The sequence below is a fragment of the Leucopleurus acutus genome (genome assembly GCF_964270905.1).
Source record: "Leucopleurus acutus genome assembly, chromosome: 1".
NCBI lineage: Eukaryota > Metazoa > Chordata > Mammalia > Artiodactyla > Delphinidae > Leucopleurus > Leucopleurus acutus.
In genome coordinates this window covers 81,574,731-81,591,018 of record NC_139142.1, presented here as the reverse complement: position 1 = coordinate 81,591,018, position 16,288 = coordinate 81,574,731, and the positions used below count along the sequence as shown (strand labels likewise).

General features: G+C 43.6%; 1 protein-coding gene across 2 annotated transcripts in view; it reads left to right on the top strand.

The window, feature by feature from the left end:
* The window catches only part of RASGRP1 (RAS guanyl releasing protein 1), a gene marked incomplete at both ends in the record, with an annotated part of 84,260 nt that overhangs the window by 60,521 nt on the left and 7,451 nt on the right, over positions 1-16,288 (top strand). The window contains 9 exons of one of the 2 annotated variants that reach the window (XM_082834781.1): positions 1,888-2,061; positions 3,059-3,175; positions 5,460-5,735; positions 7,232-7,312; positions 11,831-11,935; positions 12,786-12,895; positions 13,615-13,759; positions 14,531-14,567; positions 15,307-15,459. In XM_082834781.1, coding sequence (XP_082690907.1) covers positions 1,888-2,061; positions 3,059-3,175; positions 5,460-5,735; positions 7,232-7,312; positions 11,831-11,935; positions 12,786-12,895; positions 13,615-13,759; positions 14,531-14,567; positions 15,307-15,459 — 1,198 coding nt within the window. The remainder of the gene's footprint in view (positions 1-1,887; positions 2,062-3,058; positions 3,176-5,459; positions 5,736-7,231; positions 7,313-11,830; positions 11,936-12,785; positions 12,896-13,614; positions 13,760-14,530; positions 14,568-15,306; positions 15,460-16,288) is intronic. The other variant, XM_082834782.1, reaches the window with a different exon arrangement.

The following is a 16,288-nucleotide window of genomic DNA, read 5'->3' as shown; positions in this document are numbered from 1 at the left end:
GTGGATTCAATATGTTACATTTCGAATGGGAGGGGTATATAAATGTATTCACTGGAATGAATCGGGGAACTTTTTCTTAGAACCGGTAAGATTTGTGCTGTATATGTCTCCCTTAAGGAGTAGGTTTGGTCTACTCATATTTTTCCACCCATCAGCAAACAGCACAGAAAAATGGGGCTCAGTTAATTTGCATTCATTTTATTCAGGTTATGAGATCTTCTCATCAGTGTATTACTAGTCAGGCAGGACTAAGGTGTGTACACTGATGACAACCCCCTCAACCCTTCCCACCCAATCTCAGTGGCCTAACAAAGCAAAAGTTTATTTTTCACTCCTGCTACACAGGGGCCTCTGCTGACCACAGGTGCTCAGAGCCTGGGTGTGGGAGGCTTCATCTTGACATAGATCTCCACGATCTCTGCAGCCTGGAAAGGCAACATAGCCAATCATTCACTGGCTCTTCTATCTCAAAAGTCGTCACATCTATCAGCAACTCCTAAATATCTGAAGATCTTTAGGGTATGAAATGATAGTGTGCTCAACTTCTAAAAGAATTTCCCTGAAAAGCATTCGTTCCAATACAATCCCAGCGAGAGGATTTTTCTTTATTTCTGGAATGTGCCTATTACTAATATAAACATCATTATTAAAACAGTTCCCTTGCTTCTGCCAAAAAAAAAAAAAAAAAAAGTCATCACGTCACTTCCACTGACATTCTCCTGGCTAAACTGTCATGTGGTCACACCTGATCTCAAAGGGCAGAGCTGAGAAATGGAGAGCTGGAAATAGCTGGGGAACAGCACTGAAAACTCCCATGGGAACACTGGAGCAGAGCAAACTCTCCTCCCTCTGTTACACTATTTGAGCAGGATTGTTTGTGACAGGGACACAGTAGCTGCAGTCATGACTTATACACTGATCTTCTGGGACATTTCCACCTTCACATCTGCTGTTTGTTTCAGCGTCAGCCATAGTGAATGCCATTGCCCAGGTGAATGGGAAGCTGTGGTCCCCAAATAATAGCTAACCAGTGTCACGTACCCCACTCACTTCGCCCCTGCTCGAGTTGGCGAATAGAGGGAAATCCAAACAGGTCTGTTTGATCATGAGGTTAATAATATCCTGTTAGCACCACCTCACACTTATGTAGTACTTTGAAAAGTTAAAGTGCTTTCACAGGTTATCATGTTTGATCTTATTAACAATTCCGTGTCCTAAATAGGACAGATGTTATCCCGGTTTTGTTTTTGTTTTTGTTTTTGCGGTACGCAGGTCTCTCACTGTTGTGGCCTCTCCCTTTGTGGAGCACAGGCTCCGGATGCGCAGGCTCAGTGGCCATGGCTCACGGGCCCAGCCGCTCCGCAGCATGTGGGATCTTCCCAAACCGGGGCACGAACCCGTGTCCCCTGCATCGGCAGGTGGTCTCTCAACCACTGCGCCACCAGGGAAGCCCTATCCCATTTTTAAGTTAAGAAAACAGCTAGGAGAGAGAGAAAAAGAGTGTGTGACACAGTAGATTTTGTGAGATGATCTTTTTTTTTCCCCTTACCTTCAGCAACATAGCTGGAACTAGTACTGAGATTTTTCTTGTATACTGTATTCTTTAGAATTTAAAAGGGGCACTATCCCTATCTACTCAACATAATATTGGGGTTAACTTGTATGTGTACACATCCATTTAGGCCTAATGACGTTTGATGTAGAGGGACCATGCTGTGGGTAGAATAAGAAAGATGTCCTTCCTACCATCCTTGTCTGCAGGAGAGGAAAGCCAAGAGCTCATCTGTCCCTTAGCAGATTCTAGCCATCAACTCAGCAGAGGTAATATGCCCCTCGGGTCTCCCAGAATACTGGAGCGGCAGTCCTGATGAGTTTCTTTTTCCCCAGTTCTCCGATTATCAGAATTACCTCGTGAATAGCTGCGTGAAGGAGAACCCTACCATGGAGCGGTCCATTGCCCTGTGTAACGGCATCTCCCAGTGGGTACAACTGATGGTTCTCAGCCGCCCCACCCCCCAGCTCCGAGCTGAAGTCTTCATCAAGTTCATCCAGGTGGCTCAGGTGAGTGACTGGATTAAGACTTAGCGCCTGGGCTAAGAGGTAGATTATCCCCTCTTCCCCCAGCCTCGTCTATCCGTTAGAGCTGCTTTCTCATCATGAGCCTCCTGGTGGGGTTTGTGCACTTTTAGCTGCCCCCAGATCTAGATACGGTGACTCTTCTACATCCCACACAAGGGCCGTATGGAGAGGGCCCTACAGGCCACCTTCAAGGTCAGGATATGGTTAGATCTGTTTAGATCTTTCACATTTTTCAGAAGATGCTTGCCAGCCTATATTGTTTTACCAAATGTGGCCCACATGGCAAAGGAAAGGGCAATTTCAGGTTTTAGTGGAGCTGGACCAGCCTGATTTAGGTCTGTGAGCCCATGTTGTGTTGAATGGCTGGGTTTAGTGTTTGAGGGGCAGAGTTTAGGCATCTGATAAGAGAAAAGCAGATACTGTGAACACATATTTGAAATTTCACAGAGATTCTAGCATCTCTGTCCCACTTACTGTCCTATATAGGCATTGGCGTTGCCCTCAGAAATAAAAGTCTGGTTACTTCGGGGTGAAGGATATAAAGGATTATGCTGAACGATATATTTTTTTCATCTCTAGATGTTCTAGACCAGCGTTTCTTAAAGTGTGGTACATGGACCACCTGCTCTGATGTTAACTAAAGCACAGATCCCTAAGCTCAACCCCAGATCTGGGGAATCAGAACATCTGTACTTGAGTCCAGAAATCTTTGTGTTAAGTACTTTGGGTGTTAGAAGCCACTGCTGTAGAGGGTGGTCCACAGACCAGCTGAAAGTAAAGGAGGAAGACATGAGGCTTTGCTAGATTTGGGACCTCCTGGTCTGGAATTAAGCCTTAGGAAAGAAATGGACAGAAAATTGCAATACCTGATTGCTAGCCTTTGGCCAGAATTAGGAAGACTCATAACACAGAGATGAGAAGCAGCATCTAAGCTCCCATGTAACTGACATGTACAGTGACTCTGTTTTCTGTGTCACAGAAGCTCCACCAACTACAGAACTTCAATACGTTGATGGCTGTGATAGGAGGGCTCTGTCACAGCTCAATCTCCAGGCTCAAGGAGACAAGTTCACATGTCCCGCATGAAATCAATAAGGTCAGTGCTCCTGTCTCCTCCTGGGCCCCTTAGCAGCATTCCTAGGACTAGCGTCAGCGTTTCCTCCTTGAGGGGCAGCCCAGAGAGCATTTCCGAACCAAAGCATCCCTTTTCAACCAGGCAAAATACCAAGGAAGCAACCCCTAAGAAAACCCACAGGACAGGAACGGGGATGTCACAGATTTGAGGGTGACTGTGACTCAGTCTGGCCGCAGTGTTACTGCACCCGTTCCCGCTGGTGATTTGAAACAATGTGTGTGTCTTTCCCATGTTCGTATGCCACTGAGTATCCGGAGTCACCATCTTTAGTGAGAACTCACTTGCTCTAGCAAGGAAGAGTGGTTCAGTGACCATAGTTCAGTCTGCATGTCAAGTGAGGTTATTTAGTGACACGTTAGAAACCTAGCTAGCTGGAACCCTTGGAGAGTGACATTATGGAGAGCTGAATTTTTCCAGATAGTTGGAAATGAGCTTTTCAGGTACCATTTTTTAATAGGTGGTATTTTATTGAGGAACATTTTTCTTAAGTGTCCTATGTACTTTCCTACGTTATTAATTAGATTTTATAGAAAGGACTTTAATCCTTTATACCTACGGCTGTTATCACACATGTAAACCACTATGATATAGTACAGGTATAAATGCAGCTACTTATGGTGTGGGTTTGATAACAGCTGCTCTGGGTATTTCATCTCATTTGGCCTCCCTTACTAAACTCAAACCCCAGTCCCCCCGCGAGCTCTCTTCTTAGGGAGAGATGTATGAGCCTCGTTGCCACATCCGTTTTCCCAGGTGTTCAGCCTCCTTTCAGAAAGCCTCTTATTAATCATCCTTGCTCTGACAATGCTGGGGTCTGGGGACACCGCTCCACCCCCACCTCCCAGTGGTCTGGTCACCTTATAATTCCCTCATAGTGCTGGCTGGGAGCAGGCAGAACAACTGAAGACTGCCTGTGTCTCGGAAGGAGAGAATCACAGAATTTAAAGGGCCTTCGTGTCATTTCGTTTACGAGATGTAGCTTGCTGCTCTGCAGCTTGGGGTCCCCCCATAGCAGTGCTTCCTGTCTGTAGCTGCTTGACCTGCAGGGTGGTCTGCATAGTGAATTCCTAAGTCCAGAATTAAAGCTAGTGTCCTGCAGTAGTTTATGTCACCTTCCAAGGGGAACAAAAATACCTCTCATCTTTGCTGCTAGTCTCTCGTCTTGTGAGCATTTCCCACACTCCACACTCGCGCGCCCTGTTTCCTTAGAGGTGTGTGAGGAGGCTCTCTTGGCAACCATATGGCTGCCGGGGGCTGACTCCCAGACCTCAAGCTCTTCATCGGGAGAAAGGGTACTTCTTTAGGCCACGATTTTATTACAGGAATTTCCGGCACAGTGTTTAAAATGGTTGTTTTGTATTGTGACGTGAGTCTGTCCTTCCTGTCTTTGCTTCTGAGAAGGCTGGTCACCACACGTGGGGGTGGGGTTCTGTGAACTGCGTGCTGACTTAAAGCAGGTGCACTGGAAGGAACAGCAGACCTGGCTGTGCCCTTGCTGTGCTGGGAGCGGCCACGCGCCCTCTGGCCACGGCAGAGCACAGGCTCTAACGCAGACCCCCCACGGCCTCTGCCTCGTCCTCTCTCAGGTCCATTGCTGGGAATTGGTCTAGTCTGTTCAGTCTCCCTACCCAGGGTTTCGGTCCATGGGTGGAATGTCGCCTGCTTCCTAGGCATAGGCCCATCTTGAGACTCACCGAGCCAAGGCCCACAGAGCGCAGCATAAGGAATAACAACACTTGACAGGTGACTAAAGCGCCACGCTGGAAACACGCTTCCCCGCGCCAGCTGCGTGGGCAGCACACTTGAAGTGTTGTGCGGTGCAGTGTCTCTGGAATCATTCGGAAGACACTAGGGAAGGGGACTGCATGGCTTGGGGTAGAGGTCAGAGAGACACTTACTATGCACTGTATACTCTTGTACTTTTAAAATCTTTTTTATCGTGTGCTTACTTATTTTTTTAAAGAACAATTTTAGCATAAAAATGGTAAGTAAAACCTCATTTAGAATTTTCCAGTTATGTTGTAAAGCACACCTTGCGTTTTCTAAATCTACTCTGCGATGTTTGACATAAGCTGGAGTTTTAACTGGGGAGTCAGAATCTACACCTTTAGGTGGACCACCCCCTGCCTGACAAATCAGGGATGGGGTGAAATTATGGTAGGAGCTGAGAGTAAAAGGCAGCCACTGCAGAAACGCAGCCTGCCTGGATGGTACCTGTGACTGGCTCCCTTCCTCTGCTTTGTAGGTTCTGGGTGAGATGACCGAGCTGCTGTCCTCCTGCAGAAACTATGACAACTACCGGCGTGCCTACGGGGAGTGCACCCACTTCAAGATCCCCATCCTGGGGGTACACCTCAAGGACCTCATCTCCCTGTATGAAGCCATGCCCGACTATCTGGAGGAGGGGAAGGTGAACGTCCACAAGCTGCTGGCCCTTTACAATCATATCAATGAACTGGTCCAGCTGCAAGAGGTGGCCCCACCCCTGGAGGCCAACAAGGACCTGGTGCACCTGCTGACGGTGAGGCTTCATGGGAGACAAATTACTGAGCACTACCTCATCAAAGATCAGCTCAGTTAAGCCTCACAAGGACTCTATGAAGTGGATACTATCATTACCTCCATTTTATGGATGGGGATGCTGAGGCACAAAGACGTAACTTGCCAGAAGCCACATGTTATTAAGCAGCAGATCCTGGGCTCAGACCCGGGTGGTGGGACTGCGGGGCTGTGCTCTTAAGCACCATGCCCTTTGGACCTCTAGGAGTGTTCCCCTCCCCCTACAAAAGCCAGTCCTAAGCTCTCTGGGAGGAGCTGATAGCAAATCAGGATACAAGGCTTGGTAAGAGATTGGAGACAGTCGGTTTTCATTTAAAAAAAGGACAAGGCATTGAGTTTAAAAGAAAAGGAAAAAATAGGTTCATTATTTGGGTTCTGCTACCACTGGCTTGGATCCCAGAGACATTTAAGCCAAGGGCAGGCGAACATTTGTAGTGATGCAGGAGACCAGGATTTGCACTTTGGGTGGGGGGTGAGATCAGATGAACTCCCTTCCAGACCTGTGATTCTGTAGTTCACCAGCTGTGTGACTGACTGTGGGCACATAACTCTCTCTGTTTCCTTCTCTGTAAAATCAGAGGGATTCATCTCTGTGATGACTTCTCCCTTCTCTTTCAGTTCTAAAATTAGACAGTTTTTAATCTGCTTTTTTTGCAGAATGGAATAATCACTGTAGCCTCTCCCTACCTCACAGGATTATTCTGATAGTGCCTCAGGCTTTGCATCCAGCTGGTGTCTAATCCCAGCCCTTTTGCTAATTGTCCAGGTGACCTTGGCTAGTTTCAGCCTTAGACCGCATCATCTGAGGAAAGAGGCACTGAACCTTAACTTTCTTGGTTCACAAATTCTGTGAGGAAAACTAAGCATTTCCCTCCCAAAATATACTTAAGCCATATATACTCAAAAATATGGATGTTTTTGAGTTCTGAACCCCCTGAAGCCCATCCATAGAATCCAGATTAAGAACAAGATTATTTCTAAGACCTCTCTCCTCTAAAGTTTTTCTTATATGAAACTCTTAATATTATTTGATATTACCTGTTATCATTTAAACTGGGTTCTGTTGCTGGAATCAAATTTTAATGGTATCAGGCCATGCAAACTGTCCTTTCAGATCATCCATCTGCTTTGGGAGAGAACACGTGAGGTGTGGACCATATGACTAGATAGGGCCTTTGGCCTAAGCTCTGCCTAGAAGCTTAGCTATTAAACCATAGTTTAAAAGTGAGCATCTTGAAACTTCTCCAAAGTTTAAAAATACTTTTAACAAAAACTAACGCTTGCCCTACTGCAATGGTAGATGTTATACCCCCAAAATTTTGTGAATTTTTAAAAACAAATGACTTACAGCCTAAAAGGGTAAACCACTAGAGAGGAAGAACCAAGAAAGAAACACATCGGCCCTGGGAAAGGCAAACAGCATCCTAGCAATTAACTCTGTTCTCCTTTGATCTGCAGTTATCCCTAGATCTCTACTACACTGAAGACGAAATCTACGAGCTTTCTTATGCCCGGGAACCCAGGAACCACAAAGCCCCGGTGAGTTTTTCATATTAAGACGCCCACGTGTAACAGGTGCTTTACAAGCCTCATCAAGGTCATCCATCTGGGAATGGACTTTAGTTCAGGTTAAAAAGCATATTATCTTTTTACTATGTGCCCAACATTGTGCTAGGAATAAGAAAAGCTTTAGCATATGTATTAGGAATAGTTCCTGACCATAAAGAGTTTGTACACAACTCGAGGGGATAAGACTAATATGTGAACAGTAAATAACTACATGCCATGAGTGTCAGAAGGAGTGGGGGAATCAGCCAGTGGTTTACTAGTTAGAGAAGGGATATAGCGTGGTAGGCTGGAGTGACCTCTCCCTCCTGTTAATTATAAAGTGTCCTCAAGGCAGTTGTTTCTCTTCATCATTTGTTGATGATAATGATATGTATATTAATCAGATGCTCAGCTTCAGAGGACTTTCAACTTGGTAGATAGAAAAGCCCCCACATCTTGTATCCACGTGGGTCAGAAAGAGCAGTCTGCTGGGTCTTTTGACCTCTTATGATGAGAAGTCCTGTGCACAGTCCTGGCTGCACAGTAGGGACTTCACAGGTTATCTGGCCCTGGCTTCCTACAGGCAGGTGAAATAATTTCAGTCTTCCTTCTGAAGAACCAATAATTCCCACAGTCTCCTGGGCAGCTCCCCAGCTCCAAGCAAGTGGTACTCAAGGGTAGAGAGTTGCCTGTACATGAGAAATTCAGCTTATCTGTTCAGATGGCTAAATTTCATTGTTTCTATACAGAAAGACCAAGTTCTAGCATACTATTGTAACCAAAGATGTTCACTGAACATATTCGGCAGGTTTCAGGGTGTTGGAGGGCATTCCAACGAAAAGGGGACCTTCTTTCATTTTTTGAAGAGATTTTAATTTGGGCCAAGTCTCAGATACTTAGGAATGGATTCCATCTCAGCTTGTCTAGGCCTCACTTCTTGTTTTTTTTTCTTGCGTGTCTTCCTGCCTCTTAGCTATTTTTCTCCTCATCCTTGTCTCTACTAAATAGTAAGTAGAGAACAGAGAGGAAAAAATTTTTTTAATGTTACTGGAGTGTACCTGCTGTTCAGGTGTACAGCAAAGTGATTCAGTTATACGTATACATATATTCATTCTTTTTCAGATTCTTTTCTCATATAGGTTATCACAGAACATTGAGTAAAGTTTCCTGTGCTATACAGTAGGTCCTTGTTGGTTATCTGTTTTATATATAGTAGTGTGTGTATGTTAATCCCAAATTCCTGATTTATCCCTCCCTCCAACATTTCCCCTTTGGTAACCATAAGTTTGTTTTTGATATCTGTAAGTCTGTTTCTGTTTTGTAAATAAGTTCATTTGTATCATTTTTAAAATTAGATTCCACATATGAGTGACATATGATATTTGTCTGACTTACTTAGTATGATAATCTCTAGGTCTATCCACGTTGTTGCAAAGGGCATTATATCATTCTTTTTTTGGCTGAGTAATATTCCATCATATATATATGTACATCTTCTTTATCCTTTCTTCTGTCAATGGACATTTAGGTTGCTTCCATGTCCTGGCTATTGTAAATAGTGCTGCAGTGAACACTGGAGTGCATGTATCTTTTCGAATTATGGTTTTCTCCAGGTATATGCCCAGGAGTGGGATTGCTGGATCATATGGTAGCTCTATTTTTAGCTTTTAACTCTTCTCCATAGTGGTTGTACCAATTTACATTCCCACCAACAGTGTAGGAGGGTTCCCTTTTCTCCACACCCTCTCCAGCATTTATTGTTTGTAGACATTTTGATGATGGCCATTCTGACCAGTGTGAGGTGATACCTCATGGTGGTTTTGATTTGCATTTCTCTGATAATTAGTGATGCTGACCATCTTTTCATGTGAATTTTGGCCATCTGTATGTCTTCTTCGGAGAAATGTCTATTGAGATCTTCTGCCCATTTTCTGATTGGGTCGTTTGTGGCTTTGTTTGATATAGAGCTGCATGAGTTGTTTATTTTGGAGATTAATCCTTTGTCAGCCACTTCATTTGCAAATATTTTCTCCCATTCTGTGGGCTGTGTTTTTGTTTTTTATGGTTTCCTTTGCTGTGCAAAAGCCTTTAAGTTTAATTAGGTCCCAGTTTATTTGTTTTTAATTTTCATTACTCTAGGAGGTGGATCAAAAAAGATCTTGCTGCGATTTATGTCAAAGAGTGTTCTGCCTATGTTTCCTTCTAAGAGTTTTATAGTGTCCAGCCTTATATTTAGGTCTTGATCTATTTTGAGTTTATTTTTGTGTATGGTGTTAGAGAATGTTCTAATTTCATTCTCTTACACATAGCTGTCCAGTTTTCCCAGCACCACTTATTGAAGAGACTGTGTCTTTCCTCCACTGTATATTCTTGTCTCCTTTATCATAGATTAATTGACCATAGGTGTGTAGGTTTATTTCTGGGTTTTCTATCCTGTTCCATTGATCTATATTTCTGTTTTTGCACCAATACCATACTGTTTTGATTACTGTAGCTTTGTAGTATAGTCTGAAGTCAGGGGGCCTGATTCCTCCAGCTCCGTTTTTCTTTCTCAGGATTGCTTTGGCTATTTGGGGTCTTTTGTGTTTCCATACAAATTTAAAAATTTTTTGTTCTAGTTCTGTGAAAAATGCCATTGGTAATTTGATAGGGATTACATTGAATCTGTAGATTACTCTGGGTGGTATAGTCATTTTGAAAATATTTATTCTTCCAATCCAAGAACATGGTATATCTTTCCATCTGTTTGTGTCATCAGTTGCTTTCACCAGTGTCTTATAGTTTTCAGAGTACAGGTGTTTTGTCTCCTTAGGTAGGTTTATTCCTAGGTATTCTTTTGATTCGATGGTAAATTAGGTTGTTTCCTTTATTTCTCATTCTGATCTTTCATTGTTAGTGTGTAGGAATGCAAGAGATTTCTGTGTATTAATTTTGTATCCTGAAACTACCAAATGCACTGATGAGATCTAGTAGTTTCCTGGTAGAATCTTTAGGATGTTCTGTGTATAGTAAGTACCATGTCATCTGCAAACAGTGATAGTTTTACTTCTTTTCCAATTTGGATTCCTTTTATTTTTCTTCTCTGAGTCCCATGGCTAGAACTTCCAAAACTATGTTGAATAAAACTGGAGACAGTGGACATCCTTGTCTTGTTCCTGATCTTAGAGGGAATGCTTTCAGCTTTTCACCATTGAGAATGGTGTTAGCTGCGGGTTTGTCATATATGGCCTTTATTATGTTGAGGTAGGTCCCCTCTATGCCCACTTTCTGGAGAGTGTTTATCATAAATGGGTGTTGAATTTTGTCAAAAGCTTTTAACTGCATCTATTGAAATCATCATATGATTTTTACTCTTTAGTTTGTTAATGTGGTGTATCACACTGATTGATTTGCAGATATTGAAAAATCCTTGTATCCCTGGATAAATCCTATTTGAACATGGTGTATGATCCTTTTAATGTATTGTTAGATTCGGTTTGCTAGTATTGATATTTTGTTGAGTTTTTGCATCTATGTTCATCAGTGATACCGGCCTGTAATTTCTTTCTTTTTTTTGCGGTCGGGGGGGGTATCTTTGTCTGGTTTTGGTATCAGGGTGATGGTTGCCTCCTAGAATGAGCTTGGGAGTGTTCCTTCCACTGCAATATTTTGGAGGAGTTTGAGAAGGACAGGTGTTAATCTCTTTTTTTGTTTTTTTTTGTTTGATAGAATTCACCTGTGAAGCCATCCGGTCCTGGACTTTTGTTTGTTGGAAGTTTTTAAATCACTGTTTCAATTTCACTACTTGAGATTGGTCTGTTCGTATTTTCTATTTCTTCCTGGTTCAGTCTTGGAAGCTTGTATCTTTCTAAGAATTTATCCATTTCTTCTAGGTTGTCCATTTTATTGGCACAGAGTTGTTTGTAGTAGTCTGTATTTCTGTGGTGTCAGTTGCAACTTCATTTTCATTTCTAATTTTATTGATTTGAGCCCTCTCCCTCTTTTTCTTGATGAGTCTGGCTAAAGGTTTATCAATTTTATCTATCTTTTCAAAGAACCAGCTTTTAGTTTCATTGATCTTTGCTATTGTTTTCTTCATCTCTATCTCATTTATTTCTGCTCTGATCTTTATGATTTCTCTCCTTCTACTAACTGGGTTTTGTTTGTTCTTCTTTCTGTAGTTGCTTTAGAAAGAGAAAATTTAAATGATCTACTTTACTCTTTGTCGATAGCTTCAACAAAAGCTTTAATAGAGAGGGAAGTGAAACTCCAGGCATATTGAAAATTTTAAATTATCTTAGATGGAGACAATGTATGTGAGGAGCTCTTTGTAAACTGTAAAGCACAACACTTGTGTTAGGCAAGGTTACTGTTCTAGATTTCAGTTACGTGCGGGCCCTCTGCTCCTTGCCACTGCACATGGTTGAGGGTTGTCCACAGCTGCAGCTACCAGGTAATGGGAAAGGAAGGAGCTTAAGGTTATAGCATTGCATTATAGTCATGGGGATTTCTCTGAATATTTCATTTTAGCCACTAACACCTTCAAAGCCACCAGTAGTTGTGGACTGGGCCTCTGGAGTATCTCCCAAACCTGATCCAAAGACCATAAGCAAACACGTCCAGAGGATGGTAGATGTAAGTACAGCTGTGTTTGCACAGATGAAAAGCAAGGCATTGCCTGGCTTAGTGTTGTGTGTGGGGAGAGGGGAGCACAGTGGTAGAAACACAAAGGTAAGAAACTTGAAACTCATTCCTATGTGAGCACAGGGAACCAGTTACTTCTCATATTGTGGCTGCAGAACAGTTCAGAAGTTACATTTTGCCAACACACTTTGGCCTCTTCTGGGGGGAGGTGTACCTCTTAAAGGCCTAGCAAGAGATCATATATTTAAAGGTTGGCAGTTGATTTGGGGGCAGAGAGAGGCTGGAAAAGATTTGAGTGTAAGTAAGGGTGATGAGAATCTAAAACTGAAAAGTGTGACACTGCTTGATTCAATTCACTGTGCTAAATGCTGAGGAGGGGTACATACCTTCATATTTCTACATTTATCCTGTGGACCATTCCAGTGTAACAAGAAAAGAACGAGCCAGCAAGTGACAGAACAATTGGTAGAGGATTAAGAGGGGGTAGGGAGCACTTCCGACTGGGCTGTTAGTAGAAGCTACACAGAGAAGTGGCAATCTGAGCTGTGCAGTGAAGAAAGGGCAGAGTGAAGGGGGAACATCCCCCAGTGCAGTGAGCTAGGAGTACAGAGCAGCTGGGGTGAGGGCATATTGACATGCTAATGGAATTGAAAGCATCTGGCCACCCTCCAGATGCTGGTTCCTGCAGAGACCTGGGGTGTGGCCCACTGAATCTCAGGCAGCAGCTTAAGGAGCAGGTTTCCTTGTTCCTCTCACTCAGACTGAGGTGTTCTGGCCCCTTTGTCATTTGGCTATGATTGGTTTCTCTTTCATAATCACCAAAGAAACTCCTTTTTCACAGTCTGTATTCAAGAACTATGATCATGACCAGGATGGATACATTTCCCAGGAAGAATTTGAAAAGATTGCTGCGAGTTTTCCATTTTCCTTCTGTGTGATGGACAAAGACAGGTGAGGGTTTGTGTATGGGAATATTTGGCTGTGAACCTGTTGGTAAGAACGCTTTATGGGTGTGTCACTAGAAGAATTTGTAAACTCAGATGTGTTGCTGATGTGGCCACTTAATGAATCTCAGTGCTAAGAGAGCCGTTATCAAGCAGATGCCTGTCCGGCTTCACCATGAAAAATGCATGTTTTAAATGCAAAGACTCCATAATTCTGCCAGTTTAGGAATAGTCTAGTCAACTGTAAGTAAGAAAAAGTTTAGTCTTCCTTCTTGCTTTGTCCTTACAGATTATGAGGAACAACTAATATTTACTAATATTTAGCATATTTACTTTTCTCAAGAAGTTGGTTGTGTGAAACCAAATGTTTGGTTGGTGGGTTACAGTTATATAGTAGGTGCTGTCTAAAGTCAGAAACCTCAGCATAAGATATTTCCCTATACCCACATTTCCATCACTTCTTTTTCAAGTCTTGTGGATAGTGGTTAAGTTAGTTAGGAAAACCTGGTTTAGCCAAAGAGTGACTCTGTGGAAATGAGTAATGCCATCTCACCTCCTTACGCATGCTACCCAGATATCCTTATTAAAAGGAGGGCTCATGGTAGTAAGTGTCAGGTAATACATACTGTACTACCCCTCAAGGATACAAAGAGAGTGAGTTTCTAAGGCTAGAAGCTGCCTTGCTACCCAGCCCCGCTCACATCCTTCTCTCTCATTTGCGGGCAGGGAAGGTCTCATCAGCAGAGAAGAGATCACTGCCTACTTCATGAGGGCCAGCTCCATCTACTCCAAGCTGGGCCTGGGCTTTCCTCACAACTTCCAAGAGACAACCTACCTGAAGCCCACTTTCTGTGACAACTGTGCTGGATTTGTGAGTTGTTCTCAGAGTGCTTCGGGGTTGAACGTGGGGAGGGGTATGAGACAGTTTAAAGTGATTAAGCCAGGTACAGACCTCATGCACCTTTATCAACTCTTCCTGCCTAGAGCCTAAGCAAACACCTACAATAACCTCGTCCTCAAATGCATGGGTTTTACTTGCACTCATCTTTTCCCGTTTCTTCCTGATTTATTTTCTCCTCTGGTAGAAGGGCCTGGGATAAATGGTGAGGAAATGTTGAATTTGGGATATACTTTTAAAGTATTATATCCATATGCTGTTAGAAAAGAGAAATATGAGACATCCTCACCCCTTCAAAAGGAACTGCCTTGTAAGAAGTCACTTGGGCTCTGCCCCTCCCCTGTCCCACCCCGACCAACAGTTTCCTCCTAAACTCAGTTCGTGACCCCAGGATTCTGTATACTTGCTCTTTAGTTTGGAGTCTCCAGAAGCCTATTTGTCCTGTGATTCATCCACTTCAGGCCTGGGTCATAAATCCCCTGTAGTAAGCTTCTTGAGAACATTTACCTCTGATCAGCACAAACTTTTCCTGTTTTCAGTTTAAGGCCAGGAGGGATTAAGACACATGAGAGATAAATGAGGTTTCCTTCCCACTGGAGGTAGAGTAGAATGAGGCAAAACAAAGAATGGATGTCTAGCCTCCTACCAGGTAGATGAAGGACCTGTGGTAATAGATGTCTAGCCTCCTACCAGGTAGATGAAGGACCTGTGGTGCATTCTAACTGTCTCTTCTTTGTCCCACAGCTCTGGGGAGTGATCAAACAAGGGTATCGGTGTAAAGGTAAGGCCCAGCTTTGTCCAGTGTGTTGTCTCTCTACCCATAGTAGTTGTCCATTCAGTCCACAGCTTCTCAGCACACCTCACAACCTCATCTTCAAACTGGCTTCCCTAGAGCACCCCCTGAGAGTGATTGCCACCACAAAGAAGAGAGGAATCTGGGTGACTAGTTATGCAGCTCATTACAAGAGCCTCACTTTGCCTTGTTTGCCCTGGAAATAGGGATGACTGGTAGATTATGCTCTCATATGGTCATGGGTCCCCAAAGACAGGCACAGAATCACTTCTGAAACAAAAGATAAGTGATTACCAAAGGCCCTTGTCAGCTTTCCTTTTATCAGTAGATATCCCAGGATAACTGTCCTTCCTTATGACTAGAAAAGTTCAGGAGTAAAGGAGAAAAGACCTTTTACTGCAAGGAAGAAAGAATAAGACCTAACAGCTGGGAGCCTCCAGAGGGTCTCCTTAGAGTAGGCAGTATGTGCAGGATGACCAAGAAAAACACCACTTCTGTCTAGGAGAGCAGGATGCCACTTCTGATTCCCAGACTCATAAGGGCTGTGACAAGGTTGTGAGATCCAGGGTTGACCCAGTGAGAAGAATGCTAAGTTCAATAGAAGTGTTAAGTGTCCTAGCTCCAGAAGACAGGACAGGCATGTGTGACGAGAGCACTGCATGCATGTGGTTTTGAGACCCTGGAGGAGAAAGTGAAAGACTTCCTGATCAGGGTGTCTTGTCCACAGACTGTGGGATGAACTGCCACAAACAATGCAAAGACCTGGTTGTGTTCGAGTGCAAGAAGCGAGCCAAGAACTCAACAGCTCCCACAGAGAACAGCACCTCTGTGGGGCCAACGTCCAACCTTTGCTCATTGGGAGCCAAAGATCTGCACCATGGTAAGCAAGCACTGGGAATGTTCATCTTGGGAAGTGAAGGTAGAAGAATATGGCTTTCGGGGAGGAAAGATTACCTTTATCCTTCCTACTTGTAATAAAAACCACCACAAACATGCCTGTATATTATGCACCCTGTATTTTAAGAGTTCCATTTCACCTGTGGACACCACAATTCTGTCACACACAATGCAGACTTTCTTGGGAGAAAAGTGGCAGAGAGCACCATGAAGGTCTGCGGCCTCAGAGTGAAGCCTGGAAAGGGGCTGCACCTAGAGGTTTCTCTTCTCCAGACCATCTCTCCCCAGTCCCCAGAGCTTTGCCCAATAGTGACAAGAGGAGGACTGCCAGGAAGTAGACTAATAGGTAGGTTAAACATAGGTGTATCATGGGCAACAAATGAAAATTGCTGTAGAAGTGCTATTTGGCATGGTCTGCTTGTAGTGAAAAAACCGACTACTGGTTATCGCTGTTATCTATTAAATGGTAAATATAAACCCTAGACATACAGAAAGCTTGGGACGGAATCTTAGGCACGCTACCTTTTGGGGAGCAAAAGAAAGCAAGCAAATAGAAAAAAGCAACAGAAAAGGAGCCTTTAAGGATGGCCTTTCCTCAGGGTGGATGCAGCCTGACACCAGTGGCCATAGCTTGGCCAGCAAGGCCCCTGGATTTCAGCCCCCTTACCCCCTAAACTGCCTGCTTGTTGAAAATGAGTCCACTTTGGGCCTATGGAATTCCTGTACCAATAAGAAAAGTCTCATTTGAAACTAATGTGTCAGTATTGAGTCTCTGCTCTTCTGAGCCAAAGTACTAACATGTCACGTACCTT